At 55.3% G+C, this 19,945-nt stretch overlaps 1 protein-coding gene across 2 annotated transcripts in view; it reads right to left on the reverse strand.

Annotated features, from left to right (window-relative positions):
- Window positions 1-1,168: 1,168 nt before the first annotated feature.
- SYNGR1 (synaptogyrin 1) overlaps window positions 1,169-19,945 on the reverse strand; it is a 76,933-nt gene continuing 58,156 nt past the window's right edge. Inside the window, exons 4-13 of one of the 2 annotated variants that reach the window (XM_057486355.1) lie at window positions 17,088-17,224; window positions 16,556-16,709; window positions 11,730-11,816; window positions 11,120-11,258; window positions 10,150-10,263; window positions 9,424-9,535; window positions 7,520-7,664; window positions 5,707-5,929; window positions 4,519-4,675; window positions 1,169-3,007 (exon numbers count right to left, since the gene is read on the reverse strand). In XM_057486355.1, the coding sequence (XP_057342338.1) occupies window positions 2,800-3,007; window positions 4,519-4,675; window positions 5,707-5,929; window positions 7,520-7,664; window positions 9,424-9,535; window positions 10,150-10,263; window positions 11,120-11,258; window positions 11,730-11,816; window positions 16,556-16,709; window positions 17,088-17,224 (1,476 nt within the window). In that variant the 3' untranslated portion in view covers window positions 1,169-2,799. The remainder of the gene's footprint in view (window positions 3,008-4,518; window positions 4,676-5,706; window positions 5,930-7,519; window positions 7,665-9,423; window positions 9,536-10,149; window positions 10,264-11,119; window positions 11,259-11,729; window positions 11,817-16,555; window positions 16,710-17,087; window positions 17,225-19,945) is intronic. The other variant, XM_036891267.2, reaches the window with a different exon arrangement.

Genomic DNA, 19,945 nt, shown 5'->3' on the forward strand with positions numbered 1-19,945 from the left:
CCCTGCCCACCTGCCTCTGGCCCCTAAGCAGTGGCTCCCAAAGGCCTGGCCTAGTCTGGACTGAGCCAGGCCTGTGACCAAATCCGGTACTGTGAGGGGACCAGATGTCTTCAAGGAACAAGTGGACACAGCAGCGGGCGGGTTCCTTCTGATCTAGCCTCAGGGATGCTGGGCGCTCTCCCGTGAGGCCACGGCGAGGGGGTCAAAAGCCGGGAGGGGCTCTCTCAGCCCGCAGCCTGCCCATCCTGCGTGGGAGCGCGTGTGGCTGGCTCCCAGCTTCTCGGCTTTCCATGGCTGCCTTGCCCTTTAAATCCTAAGACTCCTGAGCTCCCCTCTCTGCTGCGTGCCTTACTCCACCGAAGGGAACTGGGGAGCTGGAACAGCACCCCTCTCGGCCTCAGAAGGCAGGCTGACCGACACCAAGGCCAGGGGCCCGGAGACACAAGCCAGTAGGGCGGTACCTGCCCCCCAAGTCCTACGGCAAAGCAGCTGCTGTGAGAGGCCTAGGGGCCTCAGGGTTGGCCAGGGACTGTGCCCCCACCTATCTGGGCCTCCGTCACTCACCTGAGATACGCGGCACCCACCACCTCCTTGTAACGCCGGGCTGATGCCAGAAGGACCCCAAGGCAGCAGTGGTCATTGGGGCCTCCAGAGGGGGTGACTGGGGAGGCTGAGGACAGGCATAGACCTTGAGAGGCAGCTCCGCAGGCAGGTGGAGCCCTGCCTAGGGCGCCTTCCTAGCAGAGGAGTGGGGTTGGCTAGGATCCTCAGACCCCTCCACCCACATGTCAAGCTTGGCTTTACTCCTACGCACTCATGTTGCAGGGAAAAGTTCTTAGGTCCCATAAAGCAGGAAGAGGCACTTTACGGAGTAGTGTTTATAAAATTTCCTCCACCCAAACAAACCAAAGTAAAGCAAATGAATCCCCCTGAATGTGCACCAACTGGTGAAAGGGTCAGGACCCTGTCCTGGCGACTTGAAGCTCTGACCGCCAGACTGCTACTCACACACCAAGAGCCAGGCTGAGAGTCAGGAGAGTAGGGACCACACAGCAGCCCTGCTACTGCCCACAGGGCCTGCACCAGGGCAGAAAAGGAGGACTCTGCCTCCCAGCTCCGCTGTGAGAGCTACATGAGACCCGAGCAAGAGCACTGTGAACACACGGCGTGTAAGACCACCACTCGTTAGTTCTTTACTACGGTAAGAAAGTGATTGTATTTCTAGAGATGGAACAGCATCACAGACACTCTTGGAAGGAATTCCCTTCGTTCCCAAGCCTCTGTGCCTGATTTTAAATCTGCTTGCCTGCAGAACAGAGATGGCGACTTCGTAGTGGAGGGGGGGTGAAGGCCCTCTGCCAAGATGCACTTCTCCTCTGCTCACGCTGAGGCTCCCTGGAGCCGGCCTCTCCCTGGCACTACACTGGGCCCTGCTCTGCTGCAGGGACATGCATTCAGGAACCAGAGGGCGGGCAGGGGGCTGCGGAACTGGCCTTTTCCTTTTCTGAGTCCAGGCCCACTGGAGGCAGCATACAGGCCGGCCCCAGGTGAGCCGTGTGGGGACAGGAGGCTGGGAGCTGGGGAACAGGCACAGGAATCCAGGGGGCCTCCCAGACTGAGGGAAAGATCGGAGCTCTGCTCCACCACTGACCATGTGACTTGGGCAAATTGTGAGTCTCCTGGGCCTGCTTTCTCCTCTGGAAACAGGGACGGCGATCCCAGCCAACAGGCATGGTGGCAGCCCCTCCCCACTGAAGGCAGAGAACATGTGTGAGATGGTCCACCTCAGGCCTGGGCCAGCCTGGCCCTGCCCCTGTGTGCCCAGAAAGGCAGTGCACATTTCTAAGGCCCTCGACCACCTCGAGCAGCTGGTCTCAAAGGACTTCTTCCCTTTCAGAGTCATTTTCTTCTGTTTTCTTTCAAGTGAGCCCCCCACTGTGGCCTGAATCAGACCTGTTTGCTTCCTCGCAGCCAGTCAAGGTGCACAGTCAGTGTAAAGACTGTCAACCTCAGTGGCTCCCCAGTCGGAGGCCTTCCCCAGTGCCAGTAAGTTCAGAGCAAAGCAAAACTGGCTCACCCTGATTCAGGCCTGCCCAGCTCCGGGAGGAGTCTGCCAAAAGCGGTCACTGCCCCGACGTGGTCCAGGCACATCCTTGCTCTGCCGCCCCCCATCTCTGGAGAAGCCCGGCACGTCCAGGCTCTGCCCTTTGGTGGGTGTTATGACCAGCGCTCCTTCGGGACCCGCTCCCTCTAGTCCTTTCCCTCTGACCTGTCCCGTGAGCCACCCGAGGCTCCTGATGCTTCCCTTGTCTTTCTGAACTTTTACCAATGAAAACAAGCTGGGCACACCCAGGGATAGGTACAGGCTTGGGGGCAGATGCCAGCTGGGTTCTGCTCTGGAAGTGGGAGGAGGGTCCAGTGCCCAGTGGGGAGGGGGCACTAGCAGTGGCCACAAGCTCCCCAGGGGAGGTGGGAGCAGGAGGGCACTGGCCCTGAGAAAGTGGCGGCTGCCCCGGACAGTGGCTTTGCCCACTTGTGCCCTGTTCCAAGAAATAGCGAAGGCCCTGCTGAGGCTGCCTGAGGGAGTGGCCTCCAGCCCCTGGGCAGTGACAAGGCATGTCCAAGGGGCCGAGTCCACACCGGTGCTGAGCGCTGTGGGGTGAGTATGGTGCAGGCTGAGGACTGGGCACCCCCTGGCCCTGTGGCATAGGCAACTGGCAGGAAAAGACCCATCCTGGCCCAGAGCTGGGCCCCTCATCCCCACGCGAGGTCTTGTTCGGCTGCACTCCCCAGCCGGGGCTATGGCGCCGTCATCACACTCTGCTCCCCGTGGTCCACGCTCCAAAGGCGGTAAAACTCGGCAAAGTCCACGTAGGGCTCAACTCGGCCATCCTCCCCAGGTGGGAGCGAGTGGGCAGGCCGGGAGCGGAAGAGGCCCCCGTCCGAGCTGGAGCTGCTGCTCTGGGTGTGCGTGTTGGTGGACTGCAGGGTCAGGGTGGGGCTCTGGCTGCACGCACAACAGGAGACACAGTCAGTCAGGGGCCTTGGGTTCTGGCCAGGGACAGGCAGCCCCTGCCTCAGCAAGCCCCCTGGGCCACAGGCCTCTGACAAAGGTGACCACGAGAGCCAGCCTGGCCAGATGCTCTTAGGGGCAGATGAAAATCAAACGTATTTTTTAAGCTCTAGCTAAATGTGGCTATTTAAATTAACTAGAATTAATAAAAGGGATCACTCAGTTCAAGGGCTCACTACCCATGTCCGGTTAGCCGCTGCTGCAAAGGACAGAGCACACCTCCAGCCTGGGAGCAGGGCCGGGCGGGAGGCCAGCAATCCCAGCCTCTCCCGACCCGTCCTGACCCAAAGTCCACTGCCCACTGGATGCAAAGGCTCCTCTCCCAGGAAGCCTTCCTCACTGCACCCCCCTCATTCCCCTCACTGGCTGGGTAGGAGGGCGCCACCCCCGCCCTCCGTGTTCTCAGGGCTCCCCAGGCAACTCCCCTCTGTCACAGAGTGTGTAACAGCAGGGAATTACCTGCCAGCCCACCATCCTGTGGGCTCCCGGCACTGCCCGGCACTGGGACAGCCCACAGTGGGGCCCAACTCATGCTCAGGCGCAGAGAGAGGGAAGGGGCTGTGTAGGGGCTCAGGGAGTGAAGAGGGTCAGAGGGATGGCTGGTTCTCCTGCCTGGTCTGGGGCCACTGCTGTCATGCTCTGCCTCTGTGGACACAACTGGAGACTTCCTCTGGTGGCCCTGGCGGGGCAGAGGAAACAGCCACCACTCCTTTCCTGGCGGCCAACTGGCCACATCAACTCTGAGTGGCCTGGGTGTGGCACCTCTATTATTCTGTGCAGGGCTGGAATGTGGAAACCAGACCCTGGTCCCCTGGTGTGCTGGGGGCGGTGTTGGTGATACACATTCCACAGAAGCGAGGGGGTGGGGTGGGCACAACCTGTCCGGCAGGTCTGTGGAGAGCAGGGGGCTCCAGACCTCGTGCTGCCTCCCCAGGCCCCTATAACTAGAGAGCACTTCACAGCTAAAATGGGCCATTTCAGTCCGAAAGCACTGGCTCTGACCAGCCAGTATAGACCAAATGATGGCCCCCAAGCGGGGATGCCCTCAGAGAAGCCACCTGCATCACACACTCCAAGATGGGAGAAAAGAACTGAAGGACCTTCCCATTAAATGAAAATAGTATGTGGGACCCACTGGAAAATACAACCAGCAGGCTGTCAACAGCTGCCTGTCTCCTCTCGCCCATCTTGTCCGCTCTGCCCCCAGAACCTCCATCCCCGCCCTGGTCCAGCCGCGGTGAGCGGCCGGCACCTGCAGTGCCTCAGTGTCTAGGGAGGCCTCCCCGGGAATGGAGCTGGGGAATTCGGGAGGTACAAGACCCAGGGCATCTCATCATCCAAGAATACTCTGCCACAGGACGTGGCTCTGCGCTCTTTCTGTCCAGGCACCAAGGTCTGTCCGCACGGAGCAGGGCTGAGGGGCTGGAGGAGGGGGAAGGGCTTACTTGGTGAGGGTGGGAGTGGCTTCATCCAGGGTGGAAGCGCTGTGGGCCCCATTGACCAGCTGGCCCTGGGAGGGCATGACAAGGGAGAGGGTCACGCTGGTCTTGCTGGTGCTCTGGGCGCTCGAGTAAGGCACGGACACGGGGTACACACGTCCTCCTGCAGTTTTAGAGGAAGAGTGGTGGGCCACAGGGAGCGGCCGGGGGGAAGCCCAGGGCGGGGGGGAGAGGGCCGCTCCAGGGGAGTGCTGTCTGAGGGGCTGACAAGGTCGGTAGAGGCCCCCTCAGGATCCCCAGGCCAAAGCCTGGCCTTCTGCCCCTGGGACAGGGAAGGAGTGTCCCCTGGCAGAGACTCTTCTAGGCTGGGCAGAGGGCTCTTCTTTGCAGCAAAGCACTGCTGGTGCTCAAAGCAAGAAAATAATCAAATACTGAGCTGCCTCAATGAAGGGGTTACCACCCGGCTTCCCACAATGCTTTAGGCCAAGGGGCAAGGGTGCTCCTAGTTGAGGGTGGCCCAAAAAAAACACGGTTGCAGTGACAAGCTAGAATTCCAGTAACCCTGGTGTCCGTGGAAGAACAAATCCATCTGCGGATGCCTGAGCGCCAAGGCTGCCTTGTGAAAAGGAAGAGAAATGCAGGCCCCAGGGACCGACGGTCTCGACTCAGTCCTGGGAGGGAGCTCACAGAACTGCCTCTCCTCCTCAGCATCTCGATTTCAGCATCAAAAAGGTCGAAGGTGAAGCATCTCGCCCTTGTCCCTGCCATGACCCAATGACAGAGCCAGGCTTCAGGGACTGTCTGTCCACATTCCTTACCTGCTAGGTCTCTTCCTTCTAAAGCCTCAGCCCCATCTCAGGGTTCCTATAAGACTATAGGGAGCATGTGGGTAAAGTGCCTGGTACAGAGCAGGCACTCAGCCAGTAGTTGCCATGGCATCTAGGACCCAGCCACGTACTCTTCAGGGCCTGTCATCATTTGGCTCTTTAGGAGGTGGCCGGGGCAGGTGGTACTATCCATATTTAATAGGCAAAAGGAAAAAGCAAACAAACATGGCTCAGAGAGCCTGGACCGGAGCTATTTACAGCCAGGACTCCATCTCCACCCAGGTAGCAGGGCTCATGGCCTCGGCAGCTCAGCACCCACCCCTGGACAGCCTCCTCAGGTGGCTTCTAGTCCCCACTGCGCACATACCTGGGGCTGGGGCCGGTGTGGCCTGGCTCATTTCACCCAGTGGGTAGCCAAAGTTCCTCACCAGCAGGGTCATGTCCTCATGCCTTGGGCAGAACTTGGCACGCTCCCCACCACTGGCGAAGGTGTCACCGTGAATACGCTTCACACGGTCCACCACAGCCTGGGCCACAGCATCCAGGGAAGTCTGCTTGGCGAACTCAGTGTCAATCATGGCGGCGATCTCCTGGGGCAGAGGGCACAAAACCTGCAGGTGAGGGACAAGGGGGCCCAGGGGCTGTGGGCCCCAGCGCCAGAGCCTACTTAGGACACTTGGGGGTCACTGCCCAAGCAGGTGGAGGAAGTCCCCACCAACTAAGCCTGCAATCTGAGCTTTTCAAGGTATTCGGAATAATCCTTCCAGATTATTTTCATTAGAAAAGGTGTGACCTGTGATCTCTCTGATTGTTGGCTTCCACACCAGTAAAATGGGGGATAATCTCCACCTGACTGGGGTAGAACGAGGATTAAATAAAGCAGTGGATGCAAGGACCTCTGGGGACAACTAAGTAGCCCAGAATAGACTGCCACTGCCGCAAGGCTTTCTCCCCAGAACAAACTTCTCATGTGCTGTGATAGGCCAATTTTGTCAGAAATCTGGGATATGAAAAAGACAGGGTCCCTGTCCTCAGAGAAGTCCACTGTTCAATGTATTCTAGAACCCAGGAGAAGCCACCGGATAATTCTACTGTGAAGACCAAAGAAAAGGAAAAAAATCACATTGACAATAAAATCAAAACCACAAACACAAAATCCCCTATAAGATGACTGGCCAGAGTCTCTGGCAGGCAGAAGGGCAGGGGCAGGTACCAGGAAATGATGTGGGCCTCATCCAAGCTGGGCTCAGCTCATTACCGACCAGCTGTGCCCCGTCAGGGATGACCCTAAACCCTGCAAGCCCTGACTTCTCTAACTCAAAGTGGCCGTAAGCCCCTGCCCCAGTTACAAAGCCACCAGAAGGAATGACAAAATTGGTAAAAAAGCTTGAACACAGATAACAGGAGATAGTGAGACACATAAGACTTCCTCCTCCTCATTTTCATTAGAAAGGACAAGCAGAAAAGATTACATTCCTACAAGAATCATAGAAGGAACACAATTCTGAACTTATCTGACCAACCCAGCAGTCTCAGGTGAGGTAAAGGCAGCTGCCCTCCCAAATCATCCTTGAAGTGACTGCCTCAAGGTCAAGCTTTAGTGGCAACTGTCTGACAGGTGTACTCCATGGTGTAGGAAAAATAAGTAGCCTCACTGGCCGAGGCCCGGTGTGCATCACACCAGTTACACCACAGTCCCACAAAGGCAGATGTCATCATCCCCATCTTAGAGATAAGGAACAAACTGTAAGTTATCAGCAGCTCAGAGAGGGAAGAGGAGCAAGTGGTGGAGAGGCATCCGGTCCTCTGTGTATCAGGCTACACTCGTCCGGGTTCTCCTTGGCCTGGGGCCCTTCCTGGATAGGCTCCAGAGCAATGGAGACCACGGAAATTCACTTCCGTCTCACCCCCTTCCCTTCAGGCTTTGCTCAGGGCCCTGGAGACTGACACTGCTTCAAGCCCAGAAGAAGCAAAGCTTTTGGGTGGGGTGGGTGTTCTTGCAGATCTGGACCTTTTCTTCCCCCAGTTTTGAACCCAGAGAAGATGTCTGGCAATGGCATTTGAGATCAGTGCTCTGGGTCTCTGAGCACTTTGGAGCTGAGCAGGAGGGCTGTCTGTGTCTCCACGGTAGCACGCCACCCTGCAAGCTGGCCAGCTGCGCTCTGCTGGGTCTGGCTCACCTGGTTGGCCTGCCCAGGCCCATGGGCTGCCTCCAGGGCTTTGTACAGCCCCTCAGACATCAGCACCAGGAAGCCAGTCACCCCATCCAGGGGCTGTGCACCGTGGATCTCGGGTTCCGCGATGATTGGCTTGGACTTGGCAGCGCTGTAGGAAGAGGGGAAAGGAATGCTTGGAATGCCCCCAGGGGACATTTCTTCTGCTAAGGAGAAGACTCTATACCCAGAATGTAAAGTAAAATACACATCAGACAAGAGGAAGCAGAGGAAAGAGAAACTCAGAAAAGCAGACCTGTTTTCTAAGGGCAGCTACCAAAAAATAAAGCTTTGAAGGCCAGAAAAGCTAGTGGGTAGTTGGGTCTGGACAGCAAAGGTCAAAAGCCCCACCTTGGCCTCAGTCCACATCTCCTGTCCACAGAGCCTGGGTAGTGTTGGAGGGAGGGTGGAACAGCAAGAGGGGTGGGTTCTCTTTCAAAAGCCTACTCCTCTGGGCTCCTCTGAAACAAGTGTCCAGGCTGACCCAGACCCCACGCACGCTACCTGCACAGGAATCATTTACTAGCACACGCTATCAGAGACAGCAGCGTCAGAAAGTTCCAACACATGCACCCAGAGGCAAGTGTAAGAAGATGCTTCTGACAATAGCACTTGGAAGAGCAAAGCCTGGAAACATCCTGAAGGTCTGTCAGTACAGGCGGGTTAGCTGGAATCCCAGCAGCTGTTCCCACGACTGCCGCTAGCCCAAACTGCACGTGTGCAGGAGTGGGGGAATGGGCACCTGTAATGACGACAGTGAGGTGCAAGACGCTGTGAGGAATATGCTAGCACTGTGTGCGGTGTGAAGGCTGCCCACACACCCCACCACCCAACACACACACATGTATGTGCACGTGCACAGACCCTGGCAGGATGCATGAGAAACGGGCAGCTTCTGGGGAAGGAACCAGGCTTGGGAAGACACTGTATATCCTTGGCACTGCCTGAACTGTGTTAAGCCGCAGCTGTACTTTCCAACACAGCAAACAGAATCCCACAAATTAGAGACAAATATTCCAAACTCAATCTCCTCAATCTTGTGAGAGGAAGGGGTTCTAACTTGTGCTAAGATACAATGACATCTGGCCTCTGATGATGGGGTCTTTGGCATGATTCCTCTGTGGCTCTGGCAGTGATAGTAAATGCTGTGATGGGCACCAGACATATGCGTGCACGCACATGCGCGCGCACACACACACACACATGCCTGTTTTCTCTGTCAGTGTTAAGACGTGCTCTGCATTCAGGCTGCCTGGGTTCAAGTCCTGCCTCTGTCCTCTGCCAACCCGGTGACCAGGTAGGCTACCTAATGTCTCTATGTCTCAGCTTCCTCATATGAAAATACCCCTGGGGCAAAACAGCACCTAACTCACAGGGGGAGTGAGGATTGAGTAAGAGGATGTATGTAAGGGCTGAGCACAGGCTTGGCACAATAAAGGAGCACGGTATCATCACTGCCCATTGCTGCTGAGCACTGGGAAGCGTCCTTGGAGGGAAATGGGCCGCTCATCTGGCATCCACCCTAGCCCCAGCCATGGACAATGCCAACCAAAGGGCCTCTGGTCTGTCCCTATCCACACCAGGCAGCTCTTGCCAACCCTGACCTCACCTGCCACATACTTGGGCACTGCTTGCTGCCCGTTGCTTTGGCCCATCTCCCTAGCTTGACCCCTTGCCAGCCCAGATCTACAGGACCCCAACTCCTGGCTTGCTGAGTCTAGGGCCCCATACCAGCCTCTCTGGGAGGAAAAAGGAGTCTTCTTGGGCTCTGAACTACCTCAACTGTACCTTTTGTCCCTACAGCCTAAAATCTGCCGCTGCCCCAGGCCCTCCGGCCTTACAAAGTGGGGGCAGCTGGGCTGGCCGCCTACCTGAGCAGGTCGATGTCAGAGTAGCCGTATTTGACCTTGTAATCTCCGATGCGCCTGGTGCTCTCCTGCCCACAGACGACCCCCACCTGCTTGATCTTCCCTGCATCCAAACCTGCCAGAGGGAGGACAGAAGAATCGGATCTTGTTGATGATGAAGGGGACACAGACACAGCCACGAGAACAAGGCAACTCAGACCCTGAGCAGGAAATGAGGTCACAGCAGCGCGCTTTGGAAAGGCCACCGAAGTCCCCGGTGCCCAGTCCCCAGCCCCATCCGAACGCCCCGACTCAGGCCCCCTCCTCTGCACAGTCAGATCCAGCATGGCCCTCGCACTGCTGTGCCCACCAGGAAGGGCGAGAGGGGCTGCGGCAGCAGAGGCTGGAATCTCAGGATGTCTGTGGCCTCTCAGTCTTCACCAATCCCACCACCATACACCAGGGGCTCTTGGAAGCACTTTACACATATTAACTCTTTCAAACCTCACCATACTCTGAGGTAGGTGTTACACAGATGGGGAAACTGAGGCACAGAAAACCTGAGTAAGTTCCAGACATCACTGACAGGAAGCGGCAGAGCTAGGATTCAAGCCTCGGCGGGCTGGCCCCAAGCCCGAGGTCACCGCCCATCTACTCCACACCTCCCTCCGTGCGGCCACAGAACGGGGCATGGGGTGAGCCCTGGGGCTCCTCCCGCCCCCTCTGACCCCCTGGCCCGCACCCACTCACCCAGCTGCGAGAGCCGGAAGAGCTCATCCTCGTTGTCGGCTGTGTGATCCACATTCAGCTGGGTCACCTGGAGCCCATCCACTGTGGATTTGCACAAAAGCGCTCGATTCGTACCTGCAGCAGAATTCAAGCAGCTGAGCAAGGAGGCATAAGGAGGAAAAAGGTAAGTTGAGAGAGAGGAAAGGCAGGCATCTCACATGAGGAACTCCTTGAAATGTGCAAAGAACACAGGCTGTGGCTGTGGGGATGTCAGTCAGGGGGAGCTAGTGAGAGTAAAGAATTAGGTTAAACTTTCCCAGTGTCGTCCCAGGGTGTCTAGGAGTATGGCTTTCACAAGAACCCTTTTCTCTAGGGAGACATATGGAAATATTTACAGGTACTGTGACAAGATACCTGAGCTGTGTGCTGCATGACCTGGGGACAAAGGGCTGCAGGTGAAATGAGACTGGCCATGAGGAGACAGCGGATGGGGCTGGGGTGGGCACATGGGACCCATCAAATGCTATTCACTCTGTTTTTACATTTTTAAAGTTCTTCCATAATGGAATCTTAAGAAAGGAAGAAAAGAAAAATGTTCTCCATGAGCCTCCACAGAGCCCCCGGAGGAAGGTTTCTCAGGTCCCCAGACACCCTCCTATGCCCACAGGATCCAAGGTCCCTGTGGCCCTCACCCTCCAGCCCCCACCCAGCCCACCTTGCCACCCTTCACAGGCCGCTGAGACAACCTTTTCCAGAAGGGGAAGCCACTGAGGCCACCCAAAGAGGGGACAACTCACCCAAGGCCACAAACCAGTTAGGGGCAGAGTGGGGACCAAAGGTGGCACCTCAGACTCCCCAGGCTGTGACTCAGACATTCTTCAGGACTCACAGGAAACATACTCGGTGGCCTCAGGAGCCTCGGGCTAGGGTCTTACGGGTCCGGAAAGAGACGCCCAAAGAACCCTCCCCGCCCGGACGGACGGTGGCTCACCGACGTTGGCGACGTAGAGCCGGTTGTTGAGGAGGACGGCCACGACAGCCATGGCTCCGCCGGAGATCTCCCTCTCCAACACCTTGAGTCTTTCGAGAATCTTCTGATACTGAGGAGGCAGCTGGTGCTGAGGGACACCCTGCAAGCCGCCCTCACGGAGTCAGAGCAGGCCGGGTTCTCGGAGGCCAGCTCACCAACCCGCCCCTCCCTCATAGGCAAGGACCCGAGAGCCCAGCCAGGATGGAAACTGGCTGATGCTCCAGGGCGGACTTCTTACAGGAAAGCCAGGCACGACCTACCTAGCTGGTGGGTGAGGTGAGCAGGCAGGTGGTGAGGCTGTGCACACATTCAGATTCCTGACCTGCAGGGCCTCGCCTCACACCCGTCACTGCCCACCCCATGCTGAGCCTGAGTGAAGGTGCCCATAGCAGGCCAGGGAGGCCCCTGGGAGGGTAACCCCATGCTGCCCGTGTGCCCAGTCAGGGACTATTCCCCTAACCCTGCTCTGGCCCGACGGTGTCACTCTCTGCGAGTGATATGGCAGGAGGTCCTTGCTCCTAACAAAGCCAGGCCTCATTTGTTTCTCCTGGGAGCAGGCTGGGGAGATTACCTCTGGCAGCTGGGACTGGAGGCTTGCCTTCTCCGCCAACGCATCATCAATGGACTCCAAGAAGCTCCTTTCCACCACATCGAAGGCCTGGAGGCACAGAGGACAGGGGGAGGTGTGAGGGCAATGGCCAGTCCAAAACACCACTGTCACCTGACATGTCCCCTATTGAGACCAACAGATTGGATTAACTGCAGGTCTTCATGTGATGGGGGCTTCCCACGTGGCAGCAGAGGCACTACTGCAGAGCCATGTTTGACAGAGGTCAGCCCTGTGGGGCTGCTGCCGTCTAAGGGGACACTGCAGAAACACCACCCAGAGAGAAGCAGGAGAAGGTGGACAGCTTAAGAGCACAGGCTTGAAATCAGGCCTCCTGGGGGTGAATTCCAGCTCTGCCACTTGTCAGCTGGGCGGTCTGTCTCATCTATGAAACAGAGACAAGTGTTGTTCTGGGGGTAATGGAGATCATTCACCCTGAGCACCCAGCACCTGGCTCGGAGTGAGTCTAGATCAATGACAGTGTCATTACTACATCCTACCGGCCCCTTGACACTGGTCACACTGCTGCCTTTCCCAGGGGGCCCAGCTGAGGTTCACGGGCACAGGGCCTGAGGCTGTGGAGGGTGCTCTCACCCTCAGGTGCTGAGGGAAAGCGGCTGGGAAGGCTGTTTCCAGGAACAGGAATCCATTCTTCTCATCTCAAACTAAGTGCCTCCAGACGTGCTTCCAAAAGGAGATGCCAGGGGGAAAAACTCCAAAACAACAGACAGCAGGAACGCAGAACTGGCGAGCGAGCGCCCACCAACCAGAAGCGCAGAGGCAAGCCCAGGGCGCTTGCACCAACTAGAGGCTCAGCGCGGAAGCCGCCCCTGGAGCAAGGGGTCATCTGGTCCTAGCAGGGCCCAGCCCCCGACTCCACTGCTCTGGGAGGGAGCCGCCGCTTGCTGGTGGTCTGTGGCGCTGTTCCGTGCTACTGAATGTTGCTGCAGCCCGGTGCCGCCACAAGTCTCCACCCTGAACTGTCAGTGCCATAAACTTATGGTCAGACTCCCCTGCAGAGATCAACTGGCAGGACCTAGCCTGAGGTGGGTGTGTGTTTTCCTCTGAATGAAGCCCCACTGGGTGTTGGGTATGGAGATGATTGGCTATGATCAGGTGCCAGAGTCTCAGCACTGAGCCAAGGTGAGCTGACCTATCATGAGAGGTCTGCCTCATTCCCCTGGGTAGGGGCCGGAGATACAGGCTATCAGGTCCTGGAGCCAGCGAGAGTTCCTCTAGCTTAGTTCCAAAAGGGGAGGCTGGCTGCTGGGCCCACGATGTCTGGCTGGGACTCGGGTGAGGAGCTTGGGGAGCCAGCCTTAGCCTGTGACAGGTAACTCCGCCAGAGGCATCATGGTCCCCTAGATGGGCAAATGCCACGGTGTCTCTTATGTTGCTGCAGTCACTGATCATCCCCGGACCCAATGGGGTATCAGGAGTCCCACCCCTGGTGGGACAACAAATCCCTAATAAAAGCAGCAAAACAAATCCTTGATAAAAGCGGGGCCCCTGAGCACATTGTACCACCTCCTCACAAGTCCCCAGAAGTTGAAAACTACTAGATACTAAGACCCCTGCTTGAATGGCTTGGGCCTTCCTGAGAGCGGGGGCACATCAACATGCCAAACCATTGGTGTGGGGTTTAGGAGTTTTGCCAAATACATCAGCTGACACTGCACCAGAGCAGGAGGGACCCAAGCCCTGGGAGTCGGACTGAAGGCACCGTATAGCAAGAGGCAGCAGCGTGAGTCCAGGAAGAGGCACCCTTTGTCCCAGGTGTTCCCTGTCATTATCCACTGTAGCAAAATGTCCAACAATGGCCAGCATGAATGAGAAATGGAGACATGTAACGATACCATGATAGACATGCCAGTTTCTAGAAAACTCTGTCCAAAGGGAAGGGGAGGAGAAGGACTCTGACTGACGTACTGGTCTTTGGAACTGGCCCCAAGGTGTTGCTTACAGTGGCTGAGATGTGCTAGCTGGCCAGTCTGGCCAAAATCCTAAAATTCATAATTTATAGGGAGGGCCCATTTTATTAGAGGCACCCTAGAGTCATCTCTGGGCTTGCTGCTGCAGTGAGGGTGCTCCCGAAAGTACTGAGCCTCCGGGGCAGGAGACACGGACAAAACAAAACGGGGCAAGAGAGCCCTGCCAAGCCCCAGGGCCCTCAGAGACAAGGATGGAGCAGCTCTGCCCCTCCTGACTTGGATTCTGCGGGCTGGACCAAGCCCACCGTCCGCCGCAGTCATCACAGAGGAGGCGCACCGCAAGCAGACACCCCCGGATGAAGTGGGGCACCTACATAAAATCAGGATGGTTCAACTTGCTGAGCACCTTGCTCCCATAGATGCCCCCGACCATTTCCTGCCAGAAGAGGTGCCCTTGAGACTAGAATCTAAGGAGTTCTTCTTAAAGGGGGCCCCCTAATTATGAGGTCATGTGGTTACAATTCATAGAAATGTCAGATACAGTACTATAGGCATTAGACCCCACAGATGCTGTAGTTAGACAGGAAAGAGAGTATTTTTATGAAGCCCAAGTCTTGTTTGCCAATAAAGGCAAATGACTCCACTGTCTGCACAGCCAGGAAACCAAAGGGAGGAGCCCTAAAGGGTATGGGGGCTTCTGGGCCTCTTACCGGCCCACTGAGGTGTGGCACTGCCACCAGCCCCCTCCCTCACGAGATGACCCGCAGGCCTCCCTGAACTGGCAGCTCCGGGATCGGCTCCAGGTCCACACCGACTTTGTTTCAGGACAGCCCCGGCACAAGTTGGAAGCTTCTGCCGAGGTGCTGTGAGCTCTTCAGAAGGCGGCTGGCCCGCCCTGCGGGCAGATGCCTCGCCTCCCAGCATGCCGCAGGCCGGGTCCACAGCCTGATCTGAGGGCGGCAGCCGCCAAGGCCCCTGGCCTAGGGACCCAGCAGCTCCCCGGAGCTTGTTCTTCTTCCAGGGGACAGTCACCTGTGCGCTTCGCTAACTACCCACTGGGACACACAGAACGGACGGTACTTTACTGCTCTCACGACACTGGAGCCCAGATTATGGTGCTTCCCAGGAACCCTTCCAAATGCAAGTGAGGGGCACCCTTTAAATTACAAGGCATAACAGAAGGGAAGGCGTTCAACTTCCCTTAGGTCTCACTACTGGAACAATCTTTATTAAAAATCTTTCCGCGATGGTGGCCTCTTGGGCTCTACCTTTCCCTGTTATAGGTGCTGATGCCTTGATGCAGCCACCATACCATCTAGAATAAACCCTGTTTCCTGGCCTTCCTGGTGGGGCTGCACACTGGGAGCCTGTAAGACTGCCACTCGCAGTTAAGACAATAAATAACGCCCAACATTGCTTGGGACAGGGTATGGACACACATTATTCAAGATTTATTAAAGGAAGGTATCGGTAAACACACCATTTCTCCTTTCAATTCCCCCATTTGGCCAGTATTGAAGCCTGCTATGAATGAGTGGCCCTTACAGCTGACTACTAAAATTTAAATGCTCAGGTGCCCCCTACTAAGGCTCCCATTCCCAACAATGTCCAGTTAAACCGAGGATATCCAGGGGGCTCCAAGGACTGACCTTGCCGTGACAGATCTATCTGATGTTCTATTCAGTATCGGTAACCGGGAAGGCCCAGCCACAGCACACAGCACAGTGTGCCCTTCATCTGCACACTGCAGGGCAATTGATATACTTTACCTGCCTATGGGCTTTCTTAATAGCCTGGCTATTGCCAATGATCTTTGCCAGCAAGATCTGATGCCCTGACAGTGTCCCCTTGTATCACCTACCACTATATTGATGACATTCTAATCCAGGGTCCCTTGAAGGATGAGATGCGAGAGACCCTAACATGGCTATTGACCCACCTGCAACACAGAGGCTGGGCCACCAACCCACATAAAATTCAAGGGCCAGCCACAAACATTAAACATCTGGGCATTAGGTGGTCCTCTAAATGCTGGGACATTCTGTTTATACCAATCAGTCCTCAGCTCCACCATTCCAGCCTTGCCTGGTCACCACTTCTATACTCCTTATTCCCTGGCCAAATGGACCCGTATCTCTTTGGGTCATGGGGGAGCTGCTGCCCTAACAGCCTGGGTACTTGCGGGGTGTTCTGCTTAAGGCAGCCCTAACAAAACACACTGCTCCCACTGCAAATTATGCTTGCAAACCGAACACTGGAAACTGCCATTCATATGTCCTGCTCGGGGACAGCCCTTTCACCCCGGCAGGCTGATTTTATAGGGCCACCTTCTCCATCAGCAGGCACCACCTTGCATTACGTGTGTGGATACTTTTACCAGCTTATTGCTTGCTATACCCAGCAGGAACACCTCTGCAGAGCAGGTAGCATCTCTCTTGTAAATACACCCTGTCCTCATTTGGCCCTCCTGACACCATTGACTCCGATCAAGGATCTCACTTTCCTATTCATGTAACACAGCACTGGGCTCTCCAATAGGGCATCCGGTGGAACTGTCATCTCCCACACTGGCCACAGGCCTCTGGCATTACTGAATGCCACAACAGTCTCCCAGCATCTTTGCTCTGAAGTTACAGGGCAGTAACTAGACTCCTAAATGGACTACTTTGCTCCCAGGGGCAATTACCACTTTGAACTCCAGGCCACCTGGCCACCACTCCTGTCACACCCTGCTGCAGACAAGGAGCCAGCAAGGTCTTCAGACCAACCTGGCTAACCCCACACTTCCCAGCTGCAGGGCCAGGCTCCCGGGGGACATGGTTCAGCCAGGTCGTGGTCAGCCAGCCCGAACACCACTACCTGTAGCAGCACGCGCCGCACGTCCGCCTCAGTGTGCTCTGCATTGAGCTGACCCAGCAGGAGCTCTGCGGACAGCCGCTGGGCCACGAAATTGGTCACTCGGTTGCCGTCGTAGCCATTGAAGACCCCATATAGGAAGCAGTTGTTCTCACTCCTGACACAGAGAGAGGGAAGGAGGTGGCCTGAGACCAGAGGCTCACAGAAAAGTGATGCCAGTTCCAGAGTGACTGGGGAGGGGGAAAGGAATTGGGGAAGACCAAAGGTATAGCAGATGTGGCTTCAGGGGCTCACCTGGGCCCCCCAGTTTTTACCATGATTTCACTCTGGCCATGGTCTTCTGGAATGCTCCCACCTCCACTGTATCAGGCCCTCAGCTGGTCTGAGGTCTATGTGGAAGGGATAGCAGCAGACACCACCTTCCATGGGCCACATCTCACTGGTAAGCCCCATGCCAGACAGCTGCAAAACTGCTGCTTTTCCCTGCTTACAAACCTACCTGCGATGCCCAAGAGCACACCATTGGCTCTCTCACCTGAACTTGAGCCAGTTGTCCTCTGGCGGGTGGCTCTCAGTGCCCTTGCCATCAGCTGAGTAGCTGCGATTGGAGGCTGAGCCAACCCCAGAGAGGTGGCAGAGCGGCAGGTCATCTGTCCAGCTTGGCTGCTGCTCCTGGGAGGGATACCAGGAAAACAAGAGGCATCACCTTCTCCACCAAGGCCGACCCCACTTCACCTTTTTCTCCCCCAACAAAAACTCAGCAGGCCTGAAGCTCCACAGAGAATTCTACTTCCTTCTAGAAAACAATGATTTTTGTATGAACAAACACCTACAGAAGGGTTTGCATGTTTTTTATGGCTAGTTCCCAAATTTGTTCCCCAGGAAGCCTGACAAAGACTAGGGTTCCCAAATGCAAGGAGTGAGCTATGTTATAAACAGGAGTGAAACCCACACGTGCACACACACACATGAAGCAAACTCTCGGAAGAGAACTCCTGGTGGCTCTCTACCTCCCAGTGCAGCTCCGACTCCAACGCCTGGGGGCTTTGGTTAAACTGAACATTTCCAGGCCCTACCCTCAGAACATCTGCTCCTGGTAGGGCCCAAGATCTCGGTGTCACAGGCAGCTCCTCCCAGGTGACTGATCCAGGCAGCCCAGGACGCACTCAGAGCAGAGGATAAGCTAGCCTCCGGCCCTCGCCCTGGCACTAGGGCCTCCACCCGCAGTCTTTGCTCTGCTCCGCCCTGGTCCCCTCTCCCATCTGCCGCATCACATCCTTTCCCACTAGTACCACATGCACGCAGCACCCTGTGCGTAGTCTGCGCGAGAAACACCCTCCCATCCCTGTCTAGCAATCCTCCACATTCAGGCCTCTGGCTCAGGAGTCCCCACCTCCGGGAAGTAGTCCTTCAGGAAGACTTGGCTGACAGCCCTCTCATATATCCCTACTACAACCGGCTCCCTCACTCCTGCCTGTCCCACTCCCATTGCCCACCATGGGCCCCGAACCAGGCTGTTCAGTAAAATTAGCATGGAGCTTTACACACACACACACCCCAATTCAGGCCTCCCCCCCACAAACGCCCCGGTCCAGGCCCCCCTGACACACACACACCCCGGTCCAGCACCCCCCAACACACACACACCCTGGTCCAAGCACACCCACAGGCATGCACACACAGACGCACACGCACACTCCGGTCCAGGCACCCCCCCGCCACACACACACACTCCAGGCCCAGCCAAACACAACACAGCTTCTGAAATTCCTGAATCTCCTTGGGGTGCACCCTGAGCACCTGCATTTCAAGGCCCCCAGAAATGACCTCTGATGCAAGGCCCAGGAGTGATCCACTGCCTGTCACAGAAAGCCTCCCCCACACCTGGACACCAGCTGAGACCCGTGCCTCGTTCACAAGGGCATTCTCCCCAGGACCACCATACTGAACTAGGTTCAACTATAACAACTGAGAATCAAAGTTCAACTGCAAGGAAAATACATTTTGGATTGAAAGCTTTATTGAAAAACAAGCATGAACACTGCATGACTTCTTACAAATTAGCAGTAACAGTCTTCAAAAAAGGATGTGAAAACCGCTTCAACAGACTTTTACAATCAGATATGCAAAAAGCCTGTGGTTAGCTTTTGTGGCAAATTTCAGCTTCTGTTTACATAATGACAGGGAATGACTTTATGGCTTTTTCCCCTTCATTTTAATTGTTTTTATGCTGTATTTATTCTAGCACTTTAGTTCTACAATTTGCACCCCAGAGCAACTTCTGCAGTTTGTTTTTATTTTTAAATTAATATATAATAAAATTGATATTTTTGGTATGCAAGCTTATAAATTTAAGTATGCATAGACATTTGCGTAACTATGCCACAATCACAATATAGGAGTCTATCACCCCAAAACCTGCCCTTGTGCTGCCCCTTGGGGCACACCCTTCCCTACACCCTGGCAACCACTGACAGGTGCTCCATCACCACACTGTCTTTTTAAGAATGTCAATGAAATCATGCAGTACACAGCCTTTTTGTTCTTTTGTTATGGTTAAACACAAAGAACATAAAATTTGCCATCATAACCATTTTTAGGTGTTTGGTTCACTGGCATGTTTGGTTCACTGGCATTAATACAGTGACACTGCAGTGCAGTCCCCACTGCCATCCATCCCCATAGCTCTCTCTGTCTCGTAACTGAAATCGTACCCATTAAACATTAAAAGTTAAGGGCTGAAAGGCTACTAATGCCTACTAGTAGCTTTTAAGAAAATATGACTGAAACCTAGTGGGAAAGGAAGAGTAATAAGAGCTGAAACTCTGCTCAGCTCCTGACGACGCCGGGCATTTAACACTTTCAAGTCAAGCTACAGCAAAAGAAAAACTGCCTCCCAATAACACAACACTGTTCCTAGTTCTCATCTTGAGCAGTTGCGTTTTAAAGCAATACAAATGTCTCTTTTAACATAAATATGTAAGTCTTTGGAACCCACGTATGACATTATTCAGTTAGAGTCTATTCAATTAATACATACGTTCATTCAACATTTGCTGGGAATGTACAACAAGCTGGCATTATTCGAGGTGCTGGGGCCACACTGGAGGAAACAACAGAGGGTCCTTCCTGAGGAGACAGAGACTTCACACATGGGACACGATGACTCAGCAAGGCACTTCAGACGGACGTGTGCCACAGAGAAAACACACCAGGATAAGCGGACAGAGAGATTCATGATGTGGTCAGAAGAGGCCTCTCTGATGACCTCTGAGCCAGACCTGAATGACTACGGAGCAGCAGCCATTTCAGAAAGTGGAGAAGGAACCTTCCAGGCAAAGGGAACAGTATGTGCGAGGACCCTTAAAAAAAAAATCACCAAAATCTTACAAC

Source organism: Manis pentadactyla, chromosome 10 (genome assembly GCF_030020395.1).
Source record: "Manis pentadactyla isolate mManPen7 chromosome 10, mManPen7.hap1, whole genome shotgun sequence".
In the NCBI taxonomy this organism is placed as follows: Eukaryota; Metazoa; Chordata; class Mammalia; order Pholidota; family Manidae; genus Manis; species Manis pentadactyla.